The 23128-nt window shown below is 39.5% G+C and overlaps 3 protein-coding genes across 6 annotated transcripts in view; 1 reads left to right on the top strand and 2 right to left on the bottom strand.

Moving 5' to 3' along the window:
* Nucleotides 1–5675, top strand: part of LOC117257249 (voltage-dependent calcium channel subunit alpha-2/delta-3-like) — a 44375-nt gene extending 38700 nt beyond the window's left edge. Inside the window, exons 33-40 of the mRNA XM_078168469.1 lie at nucleotides 1794–1864; nucleotides 1965–2040; nucleotides 2319–2359; nucleotides 3246–3301; nucleotides 3429–3546; nucleotides 3701–3814; nucleotides 4017–4098; nucleotides 4703–5675. Of these exons, the coding sequence (XP_078024595.1) occupies nucleotides 1794–1864; nucleotides 1965–2040; nucleotides 2319–2359; nucleotides 3246–3301; nucleotides 3429–3546; nucleotides 3701–3814; nucleotides 4017–4098; nucleotides 4703–4795 (651 nt within the window). The 3' untranslated portion in view covers nucleotides 4796–5675. The remainder of the gene's footprint in view (nucleotides 1–1793; nucleotides 1865–1964; nucleotides 2041–2318; nucleotides 2360–3245; nucleotides 3302–3428; nucleotides 3547–3700; nucleotides 3815–4016; nucleotides 4099–4702) is intronic.
* Nucleotides 5653–11014, bottom strand: LOC144463652 (uncharacterized). Its single transcript, XM_078168522.1, has 10 exons — nucleotides 10200–11014; nucleotides 9772–10053; nucleotides 9275–9571; nucleotides 8796–8855; nucleotides 8629–8688; nucleotides 8462–8530; nucleotides 7836–7889; nucleotides 7150–7251; nucleotides 6241–6281; nucleotides 5653–6154 (listed from the first exon to the last, which is right to left on the bottom strand). Exons 2-10 carry the CDS (start codon nucleotides 9869–9871, stop codon nucleotides 6062–6064), a joined length of 876 nt encoding a protein of 291 aa, XP_078024648.1. The 5' UTR covers nucleotides 9872–10053; nucleotides 10200–11014; the 3' UTR covers nucleotides 5653–6061.
* A 47-nt stretch (nucleotides 11015–11061) lies between these two features.
* LOC117256946 (uncharacterized) lies at nucleotides 11062–20905 on the bottom strand. 4 transcript variants are annotated; one of them, XM_078168470.1, is made up of 17 exons: nucleotides 20761–20905; nucleotides 20409–20435; nucleotides 19297–19578; nucleotides 18864–19142; nucleotides 18463–18759; nucleotides 17122–17181; nucleotides 16636–16947; nucleotides 15754–15813; nucleotides 15592–15651; nucleotides 15426–15503; nucleotides 15241–15327; nucleotides 14824–14910; nucleotides 14548–14566; nucleotides 13924–14000; nucleotides 13229–13247; nucleotides 12568–12644; nucleotides 11062–12293 (listed from the first exon to the last, which is right to left on the bottom strand). In XM_078168470.1, the coding sequence occupies exons 1-17, from the start codon at nucleotides 20792–20794 to the stop codon at nucleotides 12250–12252; spliced, it is 1899 nt and encodes a 632-aa protein (XP_078024596.1). In that variant the 5' UTR covers nucleotides 20795–20905; the 3' UTR covers nucleotides 11062–12249. The 4 variants fall into 4 exon arrangements, with proteins under 4 accessions (XP_078024596.1, XP_078024601.1, XP_078024605.1 ...); XM_078168475.1 differs by having other exon boundaries at nucleotides 15426–15500; XM_078168479.1 differs by having other exon boundaries at nucleotides 19297–19477; nucleotides 20761–20842.
* Between the last annotated feature and the right edge of the window lie 2223 nt (nucleotides 20906–23128).

Raw genomic sequence — 23128 nt, 5'->3', positions numbered from 1 at the left:
TATATCTACACAGAGAGTGGGGTCATAGCCTACAGAGGTCGCCATGTTGCACCACCATACTTCTACAGTAGCCCAGAAGTGATAAACCAAACACTGGCTCTCGATAGGGCCATTCACGCTTTTCAAACAATCAATCAATTTTATTTATAAAGCCCGATATCACAAATCACATTTTGCCTCACAGGGCTTTACAGCATACAACATCCCTCTGGCCTTAGGACCCTTGCAGCGGATAAGGAAAAACTCCCCCAAAACACCTCTTTAAGGGGGGGGGGGGGGGGGGGCGGGGTGAATTGCATTTTCACCGTAGTAAGCAGCCCCTCCATGACAAGAGCATCAGAACAACACTGATTTTTTTTTAACATGAGACTGCTTTATTCAGTTATTTTACCGATTTAAATCATCAGATCCATTTCCATTTCCATCCTGAACATCTGGATGATCACAGAAACAAGATGAGCATACATCAGCAGGTGCTGGGCCAGTGGCCCTTCCCCGACAGCTGAGCAGCCTCGGAGAAACATAAATTTGTAACATGAAACTTCTTAATTCAGTGTTTTTACCAGTTTAATCACCAGGGGTCTCATTTAGAATCATTGCGTAGTCACAAAGCGAGGCCTGAAAGAGGCGTACACCACTTCCCACACAAAAGTTTTGATCTATAAAAACAGACTTGATGGGAGAAACTTTGACCCATGCTTATGAACATTTTGGAGGCAGGAAATTGGTGACACAGATGGTGAGGTGGAAGCCTGATTGTAGATATTGTTAAATATTTTTTGGTGCACGTGTTTTTTGGCATTTTTAGTGTGGATCCTACGCGCTGTTTTATAAATTAGACCCCTGCTCCGTTTGTTTTGGAGAGGAAGAGACCTCTGCGAATAACTCAGCTCCTGATAAAAACCTCCTGAACAATGAACATGGAAGTAACTCTAACCAGGAGTAGTTTCAGCTGGTTGCAATGTGCAATCCTCACAGCTAGATACCACTAAGTCCCCCTAAATCTTACACACTGCTCCTTTAAATGTTTTCCCACAAGTCCTGAATATGTGTGTACAGCAGATCTTGAGGACAGTGAAGCTGTTAAATGTTCATGTTACTGAGAAATGCCACTGTTTTATTTGAGCTGGTGATTGTATTTCCTGTTTGTTGTGTTTTATTACTGTTTGAACTGTAACTGCTTCTGTCTTGGTCAGGTCTCTATGGGGAAACAGATTTCCATCTCAAGGATCGTTTTAAGTTGTGTAAACGTTGAATAAAACAAAATAAAACAAGTAGAATGAAAGATAGAGGAAGGCATTAAAAGTCTATTGCATTTTGGACTTTAGAACATCCCACAGAGATTCACTGATGTTTAGATCTGATTATATGACACACTGACTCCTATGCTGATGCACTTTGTGTGTAAAGTTCTTAAACTAGAATAGTCTTTAAAGGAATACTTCAGCTGCAAAATGATCATTTGTTTATCAGTTAGTCACGCTGTGTTGCCTTGAATTTGTGAGGAAAACTTTTTTTCTCGCCTGCCTTCACACAAAGCCACAAGCATATTGATTTATTGATTGATTGGGGACCACGTTTAACAGCAGCAAAACTTATCAAAACATCAGTTTATAAACACTCAAACAACTCGTGCAGTATAATCCAAGTCTTATTTATCCATTTTCTCAAAACCCTCACTGTTGAACTGAAAGTGAAACTTATCTATGCTCTCTTCAAAGCCAAAGATAATGTCCACACAGTGTACGTACTAAGCTATGTGCCTGTGTGCTTTGACACAACTTCTCTCTCAGACAGGGCTCTTCTTTGGAGAGGTGGAGGGTGCTGTTATGAACAAACTCCTCCAAATGGGCTCCTTCAAAAGGTCTGAGACATGACGTAACTTTTCTCTACATGCAAGCACGTTGTTATAAATGTCACATTTGATGGTTATTACAACCTCTGCTGTGTTGCTTGTGTTGCAGGATCACACTGTACGATTACCAGGCCCTTTGCAGAGAGTACAGCGGGAGCAGCGACGATGCACGCACTCTATCAGATGTAAGACAGAACATCAGCTGCTAGATTTAAAGATAGAGATCTCAGAGGCTCTAATTTTATCCACTGTGGTTCACTACAGTACATCTACATTTATATGACCTGAGGTAAATCTTCAGCACAGACCTCGAAACCTGTCTCAGAGTTTGTGGTCAACACAGTTTGCACTCAGGTGGAACATCAGTGCAGAGCGAAGTCTTAAAATAAAGTCTGACATTTAAACAACCTGAAACATTTTTCGTTTCAGATTCTAACACGATGTTCTTTTATCTCTCTTTCAGCCCTTCACTGTTGTTAAATGGCTCCTGACTGAACTCGTCATGTAAGAATAACACAAACACTTAAAAACTGTACATAACAAGTTACATGATATACTGTACATACGTGGTAATTCTTTGGGGTGTATAGATTAATAGTAGTTTGTGTATGTTTTTGCAAACCACAAATACATTTAGACATTTCATTTACATAGTATATGAGCCGACTTTTGTCCTCCGGGGGTGGAGGAGATGGTGGATGGTGTGACACCTGGAGGAGACACCCACCAGGCTGCAGACCACTGTCTGAGACAACAAAATGAGGTGTTTTTTAGTGTGTCGTTGCTGTGTTTCCAGGAGCTTTTTTCATCACCAAAGGGGGGTGTTTTCTAGTGATCCATCACTGTTTTTCCACCGGGGATAGTGCCATGAAAGGCGGTTGTTTTTTACAGATACACCATTGCGTTTCCAGCCAGGATAGTGCCACTATAATCTGTTTTTTAAAGCCCAAATGATCTTTTCCTAACCATGACTAAGTGTTACTTTGTGCGTAAGCCTAACCACATATTAAACGAATTATTCTTGAAATGTAAAGTTTGGACGTATCTCCTGCATAATATTGTAAAATGTAACATATCCATGGTTCACAGACAAGTATAGTGCCAACATTTTATTTGTGGTGATGGGGTTGGTTATAAGGACATTTACACAGTAGTATTACATCCTATTACATCAGCTGTGCACTAATAATACTTCATGACTGTGCATTTCAACCAGTAACATGATTACATTAGTTAAAAGTTACTTGATACCTAGTGGTGTGCTTAAACCGTATTAGAGAATTAATTTACACACTTTTAGAAAGACATTAGTCAACTATTAATTAATGTTTATCCTTGAGTTAACTGACATTCATTTGTTTAAATGTGATTTTTGTGTTTTTCTCTCCAGTTTCCTGCTTGAATTTAACCTGTACAGCTGGTGGAACGTGGATTTATCAGTGAAAGGTAACTGTAGCTGATGATAATTACAGGTGTGAATGTGTGAGAGGGTACAGGAAGGAGAACTGGAAACCTTCTCTATGGTTTTGTTTACTTCTGCAGTTCAATTAAACTAACTTTGTCACACATTCAGCTCAGAGACCTCGGGGTAAAACCACGATGGTGCCGTGTGACACAGAGTACCCTGCCTTTGTCTCTGAGCGCACCATCAAAGAAACAACAGGCAACATCGAGTGTGACGGCTGTGTCAGGTACCGCTTCAGGCCGACTTATAAACACAGTGAATCATCTGATAATCACTGCCTTTGGCACAGTATCTATCCATGTTAAACAGCAGGTGTTCAGTCTGATACTGATCATGTTATAACCGTTTAATTTTAGTCTCTGTCTCTGTTTGGGCTTCAGATCTTTTGTCATACAGCAGATTCCCAGCAGCAACCTCTTCATGGTTGTTGTGGACAATAAGTGTGACTGCAGCAGTTCTTCTCCAGTAACCATGGATCCCATCGAGATCATGTATATCCTTTATAGATAACAAAAAACATGTAGAAGCAGGAAGTAGATCATAAAAATATTTTTACGAGTTTACGGGGATAATTTTTGACTTGCACACTTAACTGTTACGTAAGCCTAGGCTAAATGAGTTGCTTGTATGTTGGTGAAGCTCTGATCTTATGAACATGTTGTGTTAATTTGATTACGCCCTTGACGCCTTTGAACACAACGAGTCATTAAAATGTGACAGACTGAAGTTTCAGAAGGACAGAAAGAAGCCCGAGTCATGTCATCCTTTCCACCCTGAGGTATGAGGATGTCTTTTGTCTGCATACAAGTGTGTGTGTCTACATGTACTGTAATACAGTGAGGGTGAAACAGTTTGGTTTACAAGATAGAGTATTAATCGACTAGCGGGAGTTTCCACTGGCTGTCTGTCAACCTCACAGTGACGGCAAAGCTCTAGGAAGTCACTGCTCCTGGCCAAGATATAGAAAGTATTTAGAGGTGCACACAGCCAGATATTTTTACCTTGAACAGAGCCAGGCTAGCTGTTTACCTCTACTTCCAGTCTTTGTGCTAAGCTAAGCTAACTAGCTGCTGAATCTTCATATTCATTGTACAAACATTAAGAGTGGTATCAGTCTCATCTAATTCTGGGCAAGAAAGCGTATAAGTGCATTTCCCAAAAGTTATTTTCTTAACCTCATCCTGTTCAACTGTGATGAAACAATAAACAAGTAACAAAATTATGTACTTTGTCAGCATAGGCATAGATGTCAGGGGGGAAGGAGGGGACAAGTCACCTCTTTTTATATGTGTCCGCTTCATATGTGCGGCCTTAATAATCCCTCATTGTACAGGAAAACTGTGCCCGCGAACAATACAATAAGACGACTGTGTCCTCTGCAGGAAAATGCCATGGAGTGCGGTTCAGCGACACGCCTCTGCGGTCCTCTAACAGCAGCTCTGCTCCCTCTGATAGCAGCGACCATCAGCAGGTGACCGTCAGCAGCAGCACTGGACACCAGTAAGGACTAAATCAACAAGAAGATGCTTATAAACACATAGAGAACATGGCCAATCAGAAATGAATTTGCTCATACCTCTGCAACAGGCAGCGCTCCACTAAGAAAAAAAAAACCCTTTATCTGTAGCACTGAGACGCACATCCATTAATGCAGAAAACATAAGCGATGTGGTGCAGCGAGAGAGAATGAGAATAATGGGAGTGCTTGGTGACTTTGCTCAGAGCATTGCAGATCACACCACTGACAGTTTGCCATATTGTCCTCAATGTGTGCTGAAATTAAATAAGAGAAAGAAATACAGCGTGTCACAGTAAAATACAAATGCCTAGGAGTGCAGGTATTTCTCGTCAAAGTTTAAAACAAGTCCTTTGTGCCAAGGATGATAGTGAGACATCACACGTGTTTGTTTCTTTGTTGTGAAGATAAAAAAGAAAGCTAATGTAAAAGTCTGCAGAATGTAAAATGCACTTTTGTCATACGTGAAACGAATGCAGAGCGGTCTGTATTTTTGGCAGTAAACTGCTAAAAACAGTGGACAGTGCCATCATGGTTTACTTTCTTCAAACATTTTATTTCGTAACTAACTAACTAAATTCCTTTTGGTGTCTGTAATAATATGGATCATGTAAAATAGCCGAGAGACAACGGAAAATAATAACTTGCTTTATTCTGCCAGTTTCTCCTTGTTGTAAAGCAGAAGACATTTCAGACGAGCTAAAGATGCATGACGAAGAAGATCACAGAGTGTTATATTCATGTGTTCAGCCATAATTTGTCAAGGTGACCTCATACTCTTAACGTCATGTTTAAGAAAGCTGATGAATAAATACAAAGACATATTTTTCCTTCCTTTATTCACCTCGTGTGTTATTTTCTCTCGTGTGTCTTGTCTCTGTGTGTGTGGTAAAATGTGTGGTGGGCTAAAGCATAAAGTGTATTTACAGTTGCAGTAAGCTGTAAATGCATATAAATTGTTTAATAATGTATAGTCACAGAAGTCTCAGACAAAATATATTCGGTTACAAAAAGTGTGAAACATAATCAAGACAACACATTATAAACAAAACAAAAATTACAAACAGGAGTAAAGTGAAATCCTCGAGTTATATATCAGTAAAACTAAAATTTTACAATAATTCTTTACTGTTTCTAAAAAAAGCAACAACTATCAACAGTCAACTTATTTTAAGTAACCCTTGTCTAGTCTATCTTCTCTATCTCTGTACAGTATAAAACCATTTCAGTGTTTCAGCACTTTGCTGTACATTACACCCCTCAGGTCTGATGAAGGTGGCTCATCAGCTATGGTGGTGTACAGATGGTTTGTGTCAGTCTGCGAAAATAAAGAAACCAACTGTAGCATTTATTAAAAAAATATATGGAAAATGAATCCAATATTGTCCCTCACGTCAGACTTACATTCTCATTTTGAGCCTCTGGCTGTCTCTCTTCATCAGAACCTGAAAGACACAAAGTAAGATGGCTGCGAAATAAAAGTCTTCAGTCCAGCTGACTGGAATTGAGAATTTAATGGTCACAATATACTCTGACAGCATTATACTGTCAATTTCACAGAATAAACCAGCTGTAAAGAGAAACATTCTGTAGCACAACATTTCACATGTATAAAAGAGTGTCAGACTGGAGCAAATGAGGTTAGCTTTGTCTCAGTGCAGTGGTGGTCTCCCACACGTGTGGTTTATTTTTTAATATGAGGCGCAGGCCTTGCGTGATTGTTCTGTGTAAGATCATGAGTCACACAATAGTTATTTTAGTAGCTGTTGTCAAGCAGCATAAAATATTTACTGGAAATTGCAAATGGTTTTTGAGACTCAAGTCAGAATGTGTGTGTGTGTGTGTGTGTGTGTGTGTAGGACTACTGTGTGGCCAGTCTTAACCCAGATGGAGAGTAGTGTTAGTTCAGACAGAGCACAGAGGCTGTACTTGCTTTAGCTGACGGCTATCATCTGTTTCATTCATGCTTCATCACCAGAGGCTTCTTCATTAGCTGCGTGGCTTTCAGCACGGACCTTATAACCTGACACTTCTCACTGATATTCTGCTGTTGATTCATGCCAGTGGAGTTTGCTGCTGCTGCTACTTTTAAACAACGTCTGGCAAGTTCCTTGACTGGTGTCTCTGACTGATAGAGTAGCTTTTTGGTGTTTAATCGCCTCTCAAACTGAGCAAATCTTAAGATGCAATAATTTTGAAAAAGGAATGCTTCTGCTCACATACATTTATAATCAGAGTGAAAACATGTAGGGAGTGCTTTAGATCACTTCAGTGTGTGATTTTCTCAGACAAACACATAAACACACTTCTCACCTGTTCTTTTAATCCAGAGAATTACAGAAACCAGGATGATGACACCCGCAGTTACTCCAAAACCAGCCACAGCTACTACAATATTCCATATCCACATTTCTGCTTTGAACCAACAAAAGCATCAGTCTCACTTCTCACAACATTAAAAAAGCAGGAAGACATTGTGCATAACTACAGTGTGTCAATCACCAGTACCACTGCACACTGAATATATAAGTGGAAAGCAAGTTATTGCTTTGTTATTGATATAATTGAATTCAAATTTAGAACCTTGAGAATTGAAATTATCCTATTTGTATTACTTAACTTTCCACTACAACGACATGCAGTGTGTGTCTACTAAAGATGAGAGTGAAACCACTTTCAACTTTAAAATGTAAAATCTTTGCTTTTTCTCAACATTTTGCACAAACGACTTCACACCTAATATTCAACCGCCAATGTCTAAAGGAAGCTGGTTGTAAAATTTTGTTCAGCTCAAGCTTATTTTTGCAAAATGTGTAAAATTTCCAAAAGAAAAGCCTACATACTACTGCAGTGTGTTAGGAATGTTTATGTTTTATGTAAATATCAGAAAATGAAGTCATACCCGATAAAGTGCACAGCCACAAACATTTAAAAACATCCACAGTGATGTATGTTGGCATTTTCATGCAGTAATGCAGTAAGTCATGCAGTAAATCTACCTGTTGTTTGATTGCCAGATGCTGGATTCAAAGGAGTCATACTGGTGGCTGTTTCTTGAAGGCACAAAATCATATTAACATTAAAACTATATTTTGTCTTCCTTTACACTTTAGACACAAATAGTAAGCAGCAAATCTCTGCTCAATCACTTGATTTTACTTGCACATTATGGACTAATCTGCATCTGCACAAACTTGCACATAAGCACCTGCATATCCATTACACACTAAGTGAACCATTCCTGACATGCTTTGTAAAGTGATTCAGTGTGTGTATATATTGTGGCTAATCAATTATTGTTCAAAGTTACCACTGCGCTCTGACCCTCCTGGTGTATAGTCCAAATAAATACCCAGAAAGAACAAAAATAGTTTGAGGATTACACACAGATATGTCCGTCAGCAGATAAAAAGTTTTTAATGACGCCTTTCAAGCATTTTTAAGGACAAAGCGCTTTCGGCCTTTGTCCTTAAAAATGCTTGAAAGGCGTCATTAAAAACTTTTTATCTGCTGACGGACATATCTGTGTGCAATCCTCAAACTATCTTTCTATATATTGTGGCTATACATCAACTTTTTCAAAAGATTCAGTGAGACTAATTGAAAAACTGATTAGTTATGTCACCTGATGCTGGTTTCACTGATGTAGGGGAAGTGGAAGTATCAGTGTTACTGGCCATACCAACAGTCAAAACTGGTGAATCAACAAACATTTCAAAATACTGAATTCACTGAAACATGTATAGTTTGTGAATAACTAATGTCACAGTCACACTTGTGTTATTTTGTTACCTGATGTTTGTTTTACAGAGGTTACAGGAATGGAAGCATGAGTCCTGCTGTCAACCAGACCTGGTAAATGAAAAGACAAACACCTCTTCAGATTTTCAATCTAAGAGATACTGAAGTGTGATATAATAACGTTCTGGACTGCTACCTTTATAAATAAATTGTCCTACCTGTGCTCATACTTAATGTTGGCATTATCGGGGGCATGCTTGATTCTTTTTCCACAACATCTACAATAAGAGGAGATGGGTTTGGACTGATTTACAGTGTGTACAAATAAACAAATATTTAACTTTGTGGAGCAGCCTTGTTATTTGTACACAGTGACAAATACTTGCAGACTTGACCACACACATGTTTAATTAACAACATGCTAAAATAATATGTGTGTGTCATCTGATGTCAGTTTGTAATTCATATTTTAAAGGAAATGTAATCATCTATCATTGCTTAGAATGACAATGTCACAATATTACAACAATATTCTGATATCAAACTAACAAAAACCATATCTGTATCACCTCCACTCACCACATTTTAATGGAAATAGAGGTTGTTAAATCAATGCTTCTCTCTTTGTTTTGTTGCACAGCACTTTTCTTGAATGGAAATACATTAATATCAGTAGATGGGAGGAACAGTTACTCACTGTGTATGGTGATGGAGGCTGTGTCACTGTGTGGAGATGGAGAATCTCTCTCTCCAACCTTTACAGTGTAGAAACATTTCAATTTAACCTCAGCAGGTGAACTCAGACGTGCCATATTCAGCAGCTCAGTTCCTCTCAGAGTCGTCTCACAAGAGAGGACTTTGGGAAAATCTCGCCCCACAGTGTAGAAATAACACTGAGACACAGAAACAGATGACGGAGTCTGACAGTTCAGTGTGACTGAGTCTGTCTCTGTGATCATCTCTGGATTCACTGTCAGTCTGAGTGGGAGAGATGCTGAAAATAAAAGAATATGTTTACAAAAGTAACTGAAAATTGAATTTTTCAAAAAGTGAAAATAAAAACATTTCTGACAATACATTTATGATGATAGAGGATGCCTTTTTAAAACCTTCTTAAACCCATCCTCCATGTTAAGAGCCATTTTGTTGTTTGCACCATGTTGTTAAAAGTCCATAACAGCAGTGTTCACTCACTTTGTATAATGACTGAGGACGCGTCACTGTAAGGAGATTGAGACTTTACATAGTAGGCACATTTCACTTTAACCTCAGCAGGTGAACTTTGGTGTGCCATCTTCAGCAGCTCACTTCCTGTCAGTTTCGCCAGACATGAGAAGACTCTGACAATTCCTCCACTTAAAGTGAGGAAATAACACTGAGACACAGAAACAGATGGCGGAGTCTGACAGTCTAGTGTGACTATTTCTGTCTCTGTGATCACCGGTGGATACACTGTCAGTTTAGGTGGAAGAAGAGCTGAAAGTTTAAAGGTAAACATATGTCATCTCAAATACTGAATAATGACATTAATAATAGTCACATAGTCAAATTAACAACAGACAACATCGCGTACAGGGATAGCAGTACATCTGGACATGAAAGGTAACAGATCAGAAACTGACCTTGTGCTTGAATCCCATGAAAGGAATCTGTCGGAAATACAATGTGTTAGCAAGTTAAACTGATGTCATAATATCTCATTAATAACTTTCACAAAGTGTACAAAAATTAAAACAAAATCCAGAGGTATAAGAGCCAAAATCAAGATCAAGATATGTTGTTTGTCCCAATGGGGAAATTAGTATTAAACTCTGTGCTGCAGTTCCACAATAAGTTAACAAACAAACAGCCCAGCGCAGCAACGCACACATAACATTTAATTATCCACCATTAAAAAAAGAGAAGACACAAGTGTGATGTGGTGTAACACCCTCACATCACACACGTTGAAAAAATCATTAAAAATGCATGATTTCTAACCGGGAGTAAATCACTAACTGCCTATTTTCATTCCTTGGTGAGCTCTATGAAACTTGGCAAGAAAACTAAGCAAGGGAGGCCAAATCCAGAACATTTTGCAACTGTATTGGACAATGTGGCAATTCTCCATTCTCCTTCAGTCACTGAGGGGTTCACAGGCCACTCAAGTATGATCTTACTGTTCCTTCCACAGTACTCTCCTTTCCTCAACCCCACAGAGGAATTACTTTCCATGTTGAGGTGCCACATGATCAGAAATCCCTCTTGGGACACTTTTTGTTGCATTAGTGCATTTTGGATGTAAGATTAAATGTTATGCTGAGCTGCATGTCGGTCATGAGAATTGTCTGAACAGTGTGAAGTCTGTGCAGAGAGAGGTTGGTTATCAACTGCAGAAAACTGTAAATGTGAACTTGCATAAGTTTGTAATAACCTACATTAATCATGTATAAATCTATAGAAGGTTTAACTTACACATGAGGATGACAAACAGCAGCCGTCCATCCATGATGAAGCTGAGTACTAAGACTGTCCAGATAGAAGACACTTGTGTGTCTGACTACATCAACTTCAACATACTGTAGTCAGGTGTCATTTTGCAGAACATGCTCTCAGAAAAACCACAGTGTAGATCAGACGTAGATTACATTTATAGACAGGCCACGGACACACACTTGATGTCCTTTTTTAAGTACCTAATATATGTGTTTTATTTAGATTGAATCTACCACACTAGAGGCTCACCGCCAAAGAGAGATGAGAAAAAGTAAAAGTGAAATTGTTTATAGTTTTTTCTGTGGCTCTGTTGATATGCAGCTGCTTCGTTTTGGCTTTTTCCATATTAGTAGATACACAAAGGCCACAGTCTGTGTGTGTGTTCATGCGTGCTTGCATGTGTGTTGTGTATACTTGTACATGCCACATAGTGAGGAGCAAAATACACGTTTTAGCAACAAAGTGAGGACATGTGTGGAAAGTGAGGACATTTTTGGAAAGTGAGGACATTTTGGCTGATTCACACTTCTTCAGAGACCTGTTTGAGGGTTAAGACTTGGTTTAAGGTTTCAGGTTACAATTAGATTTAGGTTAGGGTTGGATAAGGGTTTGGTTTGGGTATTTACTTGCGATGGTTAAGGTTAGGACAAGTGGCTAGAGAATGCATTATGTCAATGAGGGTCCTCACAAAGATGACAGTACAAGAATGTGTGTGTAAAATTATATGCATTATATATGTCTTCACTAAAACGTTTTGTTTTTTCTGAAACAGCTCAGATTTGAGATCATGCTCATGCTCTGCTTGAAGTAAAAATGTTTGTCCTGAACATTCAACTGTTTAACTTTATATCTCCAAATTATGCACACTGTATGTCTGTCCCTCTACTTGGTAAAATGTCACATTGGCTGAATTAATATTTTTAAGTCACCTTAACAATGTTTGACATTTGACACAGTTGTAATGTTTTTATTATTAAAGCATTGTGACACATGATACATGTCATCTTCTGACATAACATCTGTTTCTATCAAGTCAACAAGGTGCAACTAAGCCACTGCACCATCCTTGTTTTTGCTTTTTGGGATAATGGTGTAAATAACATCATATAACCTGTACATAAGAAAGAAAAGAAAAGGATGCAAGAAACACAATGTCTGTATTTCATATTGACTTTGGAGTGCTGTACAGTGTGTATGTCAGGGCTGATGTATCAGACTTCTCTGAGGTGCTGCTGTCATCACTGTGAAAAGACACAAACGCACATGACTGAACTGACCTCAGTGAAATATAAACGTTAGCCAGCATTGTGCTCAACATATAATTTCCTGTCATGCCACAATAACACCGTTTTAAAGACTGATGATGCAAATTTTAACAAGTGTAATGTAATGTCATGTTATGCCTGTTCAAATTCTGGCCTGTTATGAGCATCTTAGCAGAACCTGCACCACCCAGTGGCTGATCAACATGTCTATGAGCCTTATACTTTAGTTGGGAAGAGGAAAGCAGCTCACCAGTGTCACACTCATAGGTGACGATACTATAGGTTTCATCATAGCCATCTGGCAAACCAGTGACGTTTGTTTTTTGTCTGAAAGGAATGAAAAAAAAAAACAGAAAAAGCAGGTTTTGTAAAGAGTGTGAGGAAAGCAAAAGCTTAGTACACATTTCCAAATGAATATTCGGGATTACTCTACCCAAACATCTAAATGATGTGATTGAAAAGTGTGAACCTCTGTCTGCTGTAATATGTAATGAACCTCATGGACCTGACAGTTGTCACTATCACTCAGCCGATTCCTTCATGTCAACACCTACATGCTGCTGCAGCATCCTCCATCAATCCAACATCACCTGGCTTGTGCCTTTTTTGAAGTTTTGTCAAGGATCTAGTGTGAATAACGTCTACTACAATCTCAGAAGTACGTATGCTATATCATTTGTGTTTTCAGAGTGCTGGGGATGTTATTTTTTACAGCAGATATATCACTGCTGCTGTGATTTTTTGAAAGGTCCCTCAAAGAACCTTGTTGCCCAATGTCAACGTGCTCTTGAGCAAAGTAATCTGCATCCAGTGGACCAGCTCAGAGGCAGTCAGAGGGAGATGGAAAAAATGATACATACTGGTACTTACTCAAGTTGACTTTATTGTATTTGAAAAATAAGATTTCTTACCTCTTGGATGAACATTTTTCTAGAAAATGGAACAAACAAAAAAATCAACCAGTGATGAATGATATCGACAAGCTTTAATAATACACACAAAGCTGCTGGATGTAGCAGTCATTCTTTTATGTTTTGCTACCAGAAGTAATGTCAGCTGTCTTTAACTGACATGAATTTGAAACTACATGAAACATTACCTACAACTGCAGCTGGGTTTTACAGTGAAAACTCAAATAAACTTTGTTGAGGTTTATATTTTCTATTCTCTCCGATCCTGCTCTGAGTAAAGAGGAGTGCCAAGAGGCTCCCACAGTTTCAGCTGCTCCAATCATCAGTATCATCTTCTCTGCATTAACAGAAGAGGCCATTAAAGGGTAACTTTGGCATTTTTCAACCTGGACCCTATTTCCCCGTGTAAATCGGTCAAAGAGGCTGATGTGAACAACAATTTTTGAGACAGGTCCAGTACTGGGCGAGTCACTGTATGTCCATTAAAAGTGTTATTGCCTCATTAAGCGGAAGCCTCCTTCTGAAATATCACAAGATGTTATGAGTGACTGGGAGAGTGTATAGTAATCAGAGTAGTTTAAAAATGTAACCATAAGAAAATGTAACTATCTAAAAGATATTCTATGTCATGGAGGATGGCTGATCAGCATGTCTATGAACCTTATACTTCATTCAGGAAGAGGAAAGCAGCTCACCAGTGTTGCATTCGTACAGGATGATGCTGTAGGTTTCATCATAACCATGCGGCAAACCAGCGACCTTTGCTTTTGGTCTAAATGCAAACATAGGAAACAGGTTTTGTAATGAGTGTTTTCATTATAGAGGAAAGCAAAAGCTTAGTACACATTTACAATTGAATATACTGCATTAGTATTTACAGGATGACCCTGAAAAGTGTGAATCTCAGAAATGGAACAAGCCTCTGTGACTTCTCAATACCTACATGCTGCTGCAGCTTCCTCCCTCCTCCTCTTCCTTCTTATGCTTTTTACTCAAGATTTGTTAGTTTGTTGGCTTAATAAGGATCTAGTGGAATCTCTGAATTATGTTTGCTGTATAATTAATGCTTTTAATGTGACTGTGGTGTTAAGTTTTTTTTCCAGCAGAATCATCACTTGATTTAATTTTTTTAAAGGTCCTTTAAAGAACCTTTTTGACAAATGTCCACATGAGCATGTAAAAACTGAAGAGGACCATGGTTGTCCTCGGCAGCTGCCAGACTAAATATCTGAAACTATTAATATAAATCTGAGCATTAATGGAAAAGATGATACATTCTTGTATGCACTCAAGTTAGTTTAAGAAATTGAATTTCTTACCTGTTGAAAACACAATTATCTAGAAAATGCAAAAAATAAGGAAAATAAATAATCAGCTTTCGATTATTAATATCAGGGAGCTTCAATGATCTGTAGTAAAACAAGTATACTGGGTGTTGCAGTCAGTCTTATACATTTTGCTTCCAGAAACTAATGCCAGCAGCCTTTAATTGTTAAAAAATGTGAAGCCACATGAAACAATTCCTGCAAATGCAGCTGGGTTTTACAATGAACGCTCGGTAAACTTTGGTGAGGTAAATATATTCAAATTCTTACCAGTCCTGCTTTTAGTAAAGAGAAGTGCCAATCCAAGCAAGACGACTCCCACACTCACACCTGCTCTAGTCATTAGTGTCAGCTTCCCTGCATTACAAGAAGAGGTTGAATGTGGGCAAGAACTATGAAGCCTATCAGGAGGGTGGTGCTACAGGAGATGTAGTGTCACAAGAACTTTGCTATATTATTCTTTCAATTAATCATCAAATCAGTATCAGTATCAAAAACTAATATAGATCAAAGACCTGTTTCACAACTGGCAATCTTAATGTTAGAATATCACCTGACGTGGATGCAAGGAACAAGCTAGCTTTAGTACCAGGCTGACAAACAGAAGGATTTACACATACAGCATTTATGAAATTTCCCAGCAAAGCATTTTAACATTTTCATGCACTAACTAAAAATTAAGTTTACCTGTTATTTCATCACCACATGTTGGATTTATAGAAGTTGTGTCAGCAGAAGTCAAACTACCTGCAGCACTGGAAGTTATGCCAGTAACTGAAGACACAAAAACATTAACATTAAAAATGACAAATATCCCAACATTCTCTAAAAAGTCAGAGTGAATGATTGATAACTTGAGGAATTAATTTTACCTGCTTCTGGTTTCACTGATGTAAGGAAAGTAGAAATGGAGGCACCAGTGTCACTTGGTGTACCAATAGTCTGACCTGCTGAGAGAAATAAAGTACATTTTAAAATAATTTCCAATAAAAACATTCACAGTTTATGATTAATTCTAAATATCTGTAATTATCTCACTTGATGTGGTTTTCACAAGAGTCACAGGAGTTGAAGCACCAGGATTGTTAACTGTCAGCCCTGATAAATAAAAATACAAAAACAATTAAATAAAACTCCTAAATATGAAAGTGATATGTGGTGATTTTGTGGATTGCTTTTCAGATATATATCATGTCCTACCTGTGGTCATGCTAAATGTTGGCATAGTCGGTGTCATGTATGATTCTCTCTCCACAATTTCTACAATAAAAGAAAATGGATTTGGACCTCTTATTTTCATACGTGTACAAATAAATCAATGTTCATGTATTTTACAGTCTGATTACCTCCTATTAACTTCAACAATTATCTTAATATTTTAATAAAACTAGAGACTTGTTGCTGTTGTTAGCATGTGCACGTGTGTGGACTGGTTATAATGAAAATATATATTTGAAATGAAATTTAAATAACAGAGCTACTGACTGTCAAATGACTCATATTTTGAGAAAGTACTTGGAGAATAAACGTGATTAAGATTCTGATGTCACACTTTTACAATTTAACTTGACTGAGCAGCTCAAAGGTGGAGTTGCACTACTATGTTAACTATGTCTGAATTTATCCAGTCGCAGTTCACTGGATGTATCCGTAACTGCTTATCCTGTTGGGGGTTGCTGGGATGCTGGAGCCTATCCCAGCTGACATTGGGCAAGAGGCAGGGTTCACCCTGGACAGGTCGCCAGACTATCACAGGGCTGACACATAGGGACAGACAACCATTCACACTCACATTCACACCTACGGACAATTTAGAGTCTTCGATTAACCTGCATGTCTTTGGACTGTGGGAGGAAGCTAGAGAGTACCCAGCGAAAATCCACGCTGACACGGGGAGAACATGCAAACTCCGAACAGAAGAGCTCCCCACCCCAGGATCAAACCAGAAACCCTCTTGCTGTCGTGACAATGCTAACCACTGCTCCACCATGCCACCCTATGGAACTATTAACATGTGTTCCCAACAAATGCAAGCTGTAAAAGTAGCCTAATGGTTAAATTGTAGCATGTGTACGGACTTACCAGTCAGTTTGTATCTATCACTGCGAGGAGACAAAGAGTTGGGTTCACTTCCCAAACTGTAATCACAGCTGGCATCACTTTGTTGACCTAAATGTAGACGTCTCAGCAAATCATTAATTATAACAGTAAACTGGCAGAACCTCTGATTGGTTGAGGTCTTTTTCCTCTCTGTGTTTGTTGTTAGGACTGGACGTGTTGCTTCTCCAAGGTACAGGTTACATCTTGTGTCACGATTAGCAGATCCAGGCAGAGAGCAAGTAAAGAAAACACGGTCACCGTAAAAATGCTGAAATGTGATCTCTGGTTTTTGGCCTACAAAAAAATAAATAAATAATGAAAAGACAATACATTTGTGTTTCTCTGTAATCATGTACACTTTTAGATAGCCTGGCAAATGAAAAGACAAAGACCTTTTCAAACTAATCAGTACTCAAGTGCTATGTAATAATGTTCTGGACTGCAAGCTTAATGTATAAAATCTCCTACCTGTGCTCATACTGAATGTTGGCATTGTCGGGGGCATTCTTGACTCTCTTTCCATAATATCTACAATAAGAGGAGATGGACAGACATTTACAGTCCAACTGTGATTCAACACCACACACATTGTGTATAACAACTAACTAATATAATAAATGTGTGTGACATCTGATGTGAGTTTGTAATAAGTAATCATCTGAAGCAACAGGAGATCTTTGGACTGCTGCAGCCAGGCAGGGCTGGCTTTGGACGGGGTACAGCACCCAAGATGTGGTCCAAAGCCACAAAGAAAGAAAGGAAAGACCTCGTGATCTCCAGAGTTGTTAAGATGGAAGAGGAGAGCTACAAAATCAAGGAAGTGGGCCAATAGCAGCAAGAGCATTCTGGAAGGCTGTGATCAGCAGGGCTGTTACGTGGGCAAATATGTGGAGGATACCTTAAGCAAGGCTGAGTTTCCTCATCAGAGTCACGTACGACATCCTTCCCAGTTCCTGGAACCAACACCTCTGGAACGGCACAGAGGAGACCTGCAACTCTGCAACCCGAGCGAGCAGCACATCCATGACCAGGGGCATACAGGCTCGAAGCAAACAGGGCCTACCCGGAAACAGCACAGCGGCTGATCCAGGCAAGAGGGTGAGACTCAGGTCAGTGCGTGGGTGTGGTCTCTTCTGTCACTGGGGCGACTGGAGCATGAGAGCTGATCTCAACCATCAGTTGAAGTTTCCACAAGAGATCAACACTACCTCCCTACGGCCAGATATCATGTTCTGGTCCACACCTACTAGGATTGTCATCATGATGGAATTGACTGTCCCATGGTAAGAGGGAAGGGAGTCTGTCTTCAAGAAGGAAAAGTACACAGAGCAGGCAGCTGAGTCCTCACAAGCAGGGTGGAGGGCATTCACCTATCAAGTGGAGGCTGGCTGCAGAGGCTACATGGGAACATCCACCTAGCAGTTCTTAAATTCTCTCGGGATCATAGGCTCCAATCTGAGGAAGGCCTTTAAAGACCTGGCTAAGGAGGCAGAATAAGGGAGCTTCTGGCTCCAAAGACAGGACAAGGTGTGGAGAAAGACGGATCCTAGGGCTGCAGGGAGACGTCTCTGCCACTGCTCCACCATCGAGAGATGATCCGGGATTAGAGGAGTGAAACATCAGTTAAGATGATGACCACAAAAAACAATATTCCTATCACCTCCAACCACAGGGGAAAAAAGAGGTTGTTAAATCTCTTTGTTTTGGTTTGTTACCCCTAACATCAAACACACCTGAAATATTACACCATGCCACTGTCCTTACATGGAAATACATTAATATCAGTAGATTAATAAAGCAATCACTCACTGTGTATGGTGATGGAGGATGTGTCACTGTGTGGAGATGGAGAATTTAAGTCTCCAAGCTTTACAGTGTAAAAGCATTTCACTTTAACCTCGGAAGGTGAACTCTGATGTGCCATATTCAGCAGCTCACTTCCTGTCAGTGTCTTCATACAAGAGAGGATTGTGGGAGAGTCTTGCCCCACAGTGTAGAAATAACACTGAGACACAGAAACAGATGATGGAGTCTGACAGTTCAGTGTGACTGAGTCTGTCTCTGTGATCACCGCTGGATTCACTGTCAGTGTGGGTAGTTGAGATGCTGAAAATTAGGTCAGGTTAAATAATTGAAAATAGATTTTTTAAAACATTTTTGATGATGCCCATTGAACATTTTCTAACACTTCCTCAGAAGAGTTTGCTCACTTTGTATGATGATGGAGGATGTGTCACTGTGTAGAGATGGATACGTTGTGAGGTAATAACACTTCACTTTAACCTCAGCAGGTGAACTCTGACGTGCCATCAAAAGAAGCTCAGTTGCCAACAGTGTCTGCAGACAAGAGAAGCTTTTGGGAGGTCCTCCTCCTTCAGTGTAGAAATAACACTGAGACCCAGAAAGAGATGATGGAGTCTGACAGTTCAATATGACCGAGTCTGCGTCTGTGATCACTCTTTGAGTTACTGTCAGTTTAGGTGGGAGAGCTGAAAATTTGAGTATATCTTGCATTAAACAGAATTTACTTTTAAAAAAAAATTTGATTATGAATTCATAATGGAATAACTGGATCCCCATGTTGAGAGACACGAGAGTATCAAGATATTAAACTACAACTCCATAGCAGCAGGATGCACTCACTATGTATGGTGATGGAGGACATGTCACTGTCAGGAGATGGAGACACATGAAGGTAAAAACACGTCACTTTAACCTCAGCAGGTGAACTCTGTTTTGTCATCTTCAGCAGCTCAGTTCCTGTCAGTGTCTTCAGACATGAGAAGCCTTTGGCAGGTCCTCCTCTGTCAGTGCGGAAGTAACACTGAGACACAGAAACAGACGATGGAGTCTGACAGTTTAATATGACTGAGTCTGTCTCTGTGATCACCGCTGGATTCACTGTCAGTTTAGGTGGAAGAAGAGCTGAAAATTTAAAGGTAAACATATGATATATATATACATCAAATATTAATAACAGATTATGATAAAAATCCCATGAGGTAATAACCACGGAAGCATATTACTGACACGCCAGAAAAAAAAGAAAAAAAAACACTGATCAGTATTAGGTAATAATGCGAAAAGCACCTTTTTATTACCCAGATGTTTTTCACATTTTTACAAGTTAAAAACAATATACTCTTTGTCTTGTTGTATTTTTATACAGTCTATGGCAGCAACAGTCACAACAGCAAAGTCACTATATAAACTCAATAATGTCTCACTGGAAACTAGTCAAAAATGTCAATAAAATAAATCATATTCCTGACATCAAAATACTGAGTAAAGTAAGAACAGCCCCAGCATGCAGAGAGCAGGAGAGAGAGGCTGCAGTGTGATGATAAATGAAACCAAAACTTTAAAAACCACCATGAAGGAACCGATAATGTCAGGGCTTATTAATACTACGGTCTTTATTAATTTTGCCGCAGCCTGCTTAATACCGGGTTTCAGTAGCCACCTCTAACTGGGCCACTCAGAGGTTGCTTCTGGGCCGGATGTGGACCACGGGCCGCCAATTGAATAGGTCTCTTATAACATGACCACTTATCACTTGTCAGAAAACTTTCTCTTTTTCTTTTTACAAGAAAAAAAATCCTGTTTTAATGTGAAAATATCTTGTAAAAATGTTTTTAAAACAACAACATCTTTTTGCTGTATTACCTGGTACTTTTTTTTTCTTGTGTGGCAGCAATACACTTCCATAGATAACAGCACAGCTGGACATGACATATAATTGATAAGAGACTGACCTTGTGCTTGAATCTCAGCAAAAAAATCTGTTGGAAATATGTTAAACAAGGTAAAGAGACATAATCATGATTCATAAAGAAATTCAACACCCTGTAGAAAGATTAAAACTCTTAGGAGTCAAGTTCCCGATGGGGAAAATTAGTTGCTCTAAAGGTCCACAATAATTTCACAAATAACACAGAGCACCAACACAGGTAATAAGAACACACGACATAAAATCACCAACCATAGAAGTGTGGATAACATGCTGACACATAATGGCTAATATTAGATATTAATTAGGTGTGAACCTACATTAGTTTGTAATAACCCACATTATCAGTGATTAAATCTATAGGAGGTTTAACTTACACATGAGGATGACAAACAGCAGGCGTCCGGCCATGATGAAGCGTACTAAGACTGTCCAGATAGAAGACACTTGTGTGTCTGACTACATGAACTTTACGTAACATACTATACTTACATGTCATTTTGCAGAACATGCTCTCAGGAAAACCACAGCGAACATCAGACGTGGATCACATTAACAGACAGGCCACAGACACACACCCGACGTCCTTTTAAAGTACCTATTATATGTGTTTTATTTAGAGTGAATCTACCACACAGGAGGCTCACCACATATGAAAGTGTGTGTGTGTGTGTGTGTGTAATACTTGAATAAGTAGAAAAGCTGAATTCTCTGTTCCCCTGTTCCACAGTGTCTTCCTCTGCTTAGGTGCCTTTGGCCTCTTTTACACTTTTTCCATTGTCACTCTTGGCCGATCTGATGTGTGTTTACATTGTCAGTTTGCCACGAAAAGCCACACCTGAAGAGGACCTTCTCAGGAGTAGGCCACCCTCAAGTGGGTAGCGGTGATGTCTTGCCGACCACAGACAACCCTCAACATCCCTGTTTCTCCCCCTCAAACAAGCGTGTGTGTGTTGCGAGACTCTACTCACCTCTGTCTGCAGGACACCAGACAGAAAGGCGTTTCTCTGTGTTCAGCTCTTGGTGCGTCTGTAGCTTCTAACTGAATCTCTGTGGTTTGTTAGTTTCTCTCCTGCGTCCTGTTTTTACTTTAGATATCTGCTTTATTTTACTGTTGCATGTTGCCTATCTGCGTCACAGTGATGTTGGTCACAGAGGAGGAAACCATCACTGTTGCTGTAGACTGTGGCCTGTTAAACAAAGAAAGATAAACTAAGTAACACTGTGTTATTCCTTTAAGAGGGAGACATCACCATGGTAACTGAGGGGTCATAGTCAGTAACTATGAGCACACACTGTAGAGTTAGTGAGCTTACTTCAGGTTTAATGTTGAGTTTAATAAGTTAGTGGTTTCAGTGTTGGCAGTTTCATCTCACATTAACCACAGGGAGACTTTTATACAAATATTTGTGAACTGAGTGAAACAGGCCTTTCATGTGAAACTCAAATACAAGGAGCTATCTTGGAAAGAGTGTGTTAGCGCAAAAAGAAAAAAAAAAGAAACATCTTGTGGCCTAATGAGCATCACCATCAAGACCAGTTTAGGTGTTGGCATCTCCACTTTTTCCTGAGTGGTATTAAAACTGGATTTTATATACAGTACAGGCCAAAAGTTTGGACACACCTTCTCATTCAATGCGTTTTCTTTATTTTCATGACTATTTACATTGTAGATTCTCACTGAAGGCATCAAAACTATGAATGAACACATGTGGACTTATGTACTTAACAAAAAAAGGTGAAATAACTGAAAACATGTTTTATATTCTAGTTTCTTCAAAATAGCCACCCTTTGCTCTGATTACTGCTTTGCACACTCTTGGCATTCTCTCCATGAGCTTCAAGAGGTAGTCACCTGAAATGGTTTCCACTTCACAGGTGTGCCTTATCAGGGTTAATTAGTGGAATTTCTTGCTTTATCAATGGGGTTGGGACCATCAGTTGTGTTGTGCAGAAGTCAGGTTAATACACAGCCGACAGCCCTATTGGACAACTGTTAAAATTCATATTATGGCAAGAACCAATCAGCTAACTAAAGAAAAACGAGTGGCCATCATTACTTTAAGAAATGAAGGTCAGTCAGTCCGGAAAATTGCAAAAACTTTAAATGTGTCCCCAAGTGGAGTCGCAAAAACTATCAAGCGCTACAACGAAACTGGCACACATGAAGACCGACCCAGGAAAGGAAGACCAAGAGTCACCTCTGCTTCTGAGGATAAGTTCATCCGAGTCACCAGCCTCAGAAATCGCAAGTTAACAGCAGCTCAGATCAGAGACCAGATGAATGCCACACAGAGTTCTAGCAGCAGACCCATCTCTAGAACAACTGTTAAGAGTAGCTGCTAGGAAACCACTGCTAAGGAGAGGCAACAAGCAGAAGAGATTTGTTTGGGCCAAGAAACACAAGGAATGGACATTAGACCAGTGGAAATCTGTGCTTTGGTCTGATGAGTCCAAATTTGAGATCTTTGGTTCCAACCGCCGTGTCTTTGTGAGACGCAGAAAAGGTGAACGGATGGATTCCACATGCCTGGTTCCCACTGTGAAGCATGGAGGAGGAGGTGTGATGGTGTGGGGGTGTTTTGCTGGTGACACTGTTGGGGATTTATTCAAAATTGAAGGCACACTGAACCAGCATGGCTACCACAGCATCCTGCAGCGACATGCCATCCCATCCGGTTTGCGTTTAGTTGGACGATCATTTATTTTTCAACAGGACAATGACCCCAAACACACCTCCAGGCT

Source organism: Epinephelus lanceolatus, chromosome 1, assembly GCF_041903045.1.
Source record: "Epinephelus lanceolatus isolate andai-2023 chromosome 1, ASM4190304v1, whole genome shotgun sequence".
NCBI lineage: Eukaryota > Metazoa > Chordata > Actinopteri > Perciformes > Serranidae > Epinephelus > Epinephelus lanceolatus.
Note: the sequence above shows the minus strand (reverse complement) of the source record. Positions and strands in the feature narration are given on the sequence as shown.

Excerpts from the sequence above, each read along its gene's own strand:
- LOC117256946 (XM_078168470.1), bottom strand. The coding sequence starts at position 20,794 with ATGGCCGGACGCCTGCTGTTTGTCATCCTCATGT. Across the intron at positions 19,143-19,296 it reads GTCCTCCATCACCATACATA|CTCTCCCACCTAAACTGACA; the intron begins GTGAGTGCATCC and ends TCAAATTTTCAG. Across the intron at positions 15,814-16,635 it reads TGATAGATACAAACTGACTG|AAATTGTGGAGAGAGAATCA; the intron begins GTAAGTCCGTAC and ends CTTTTATTGTAG.
- LOC144463652 (XM_078168522.1), bottom strand. The coding sequence starts at position 9,871 with ATGGCACACCAAAGTTCACCTGCTGAGGTTAAAGTGAAATGTGCCTAC. Across the intron at positions 8,856-9,274 it reads AGCCTCCATCACCATACACA|ATGTTGTGGAAAAAGAATCA; the intron begins GTGAGTAACTGT and ends CTCTTATTGTAG. Across the intron at positions 8,689-8,795 it reads AACATTAAGTATGAGCACAG|GTCTGGTTGACAGCAGGACT; the intron begins GTAGGACAATTT and ends TTCATTTACCAG.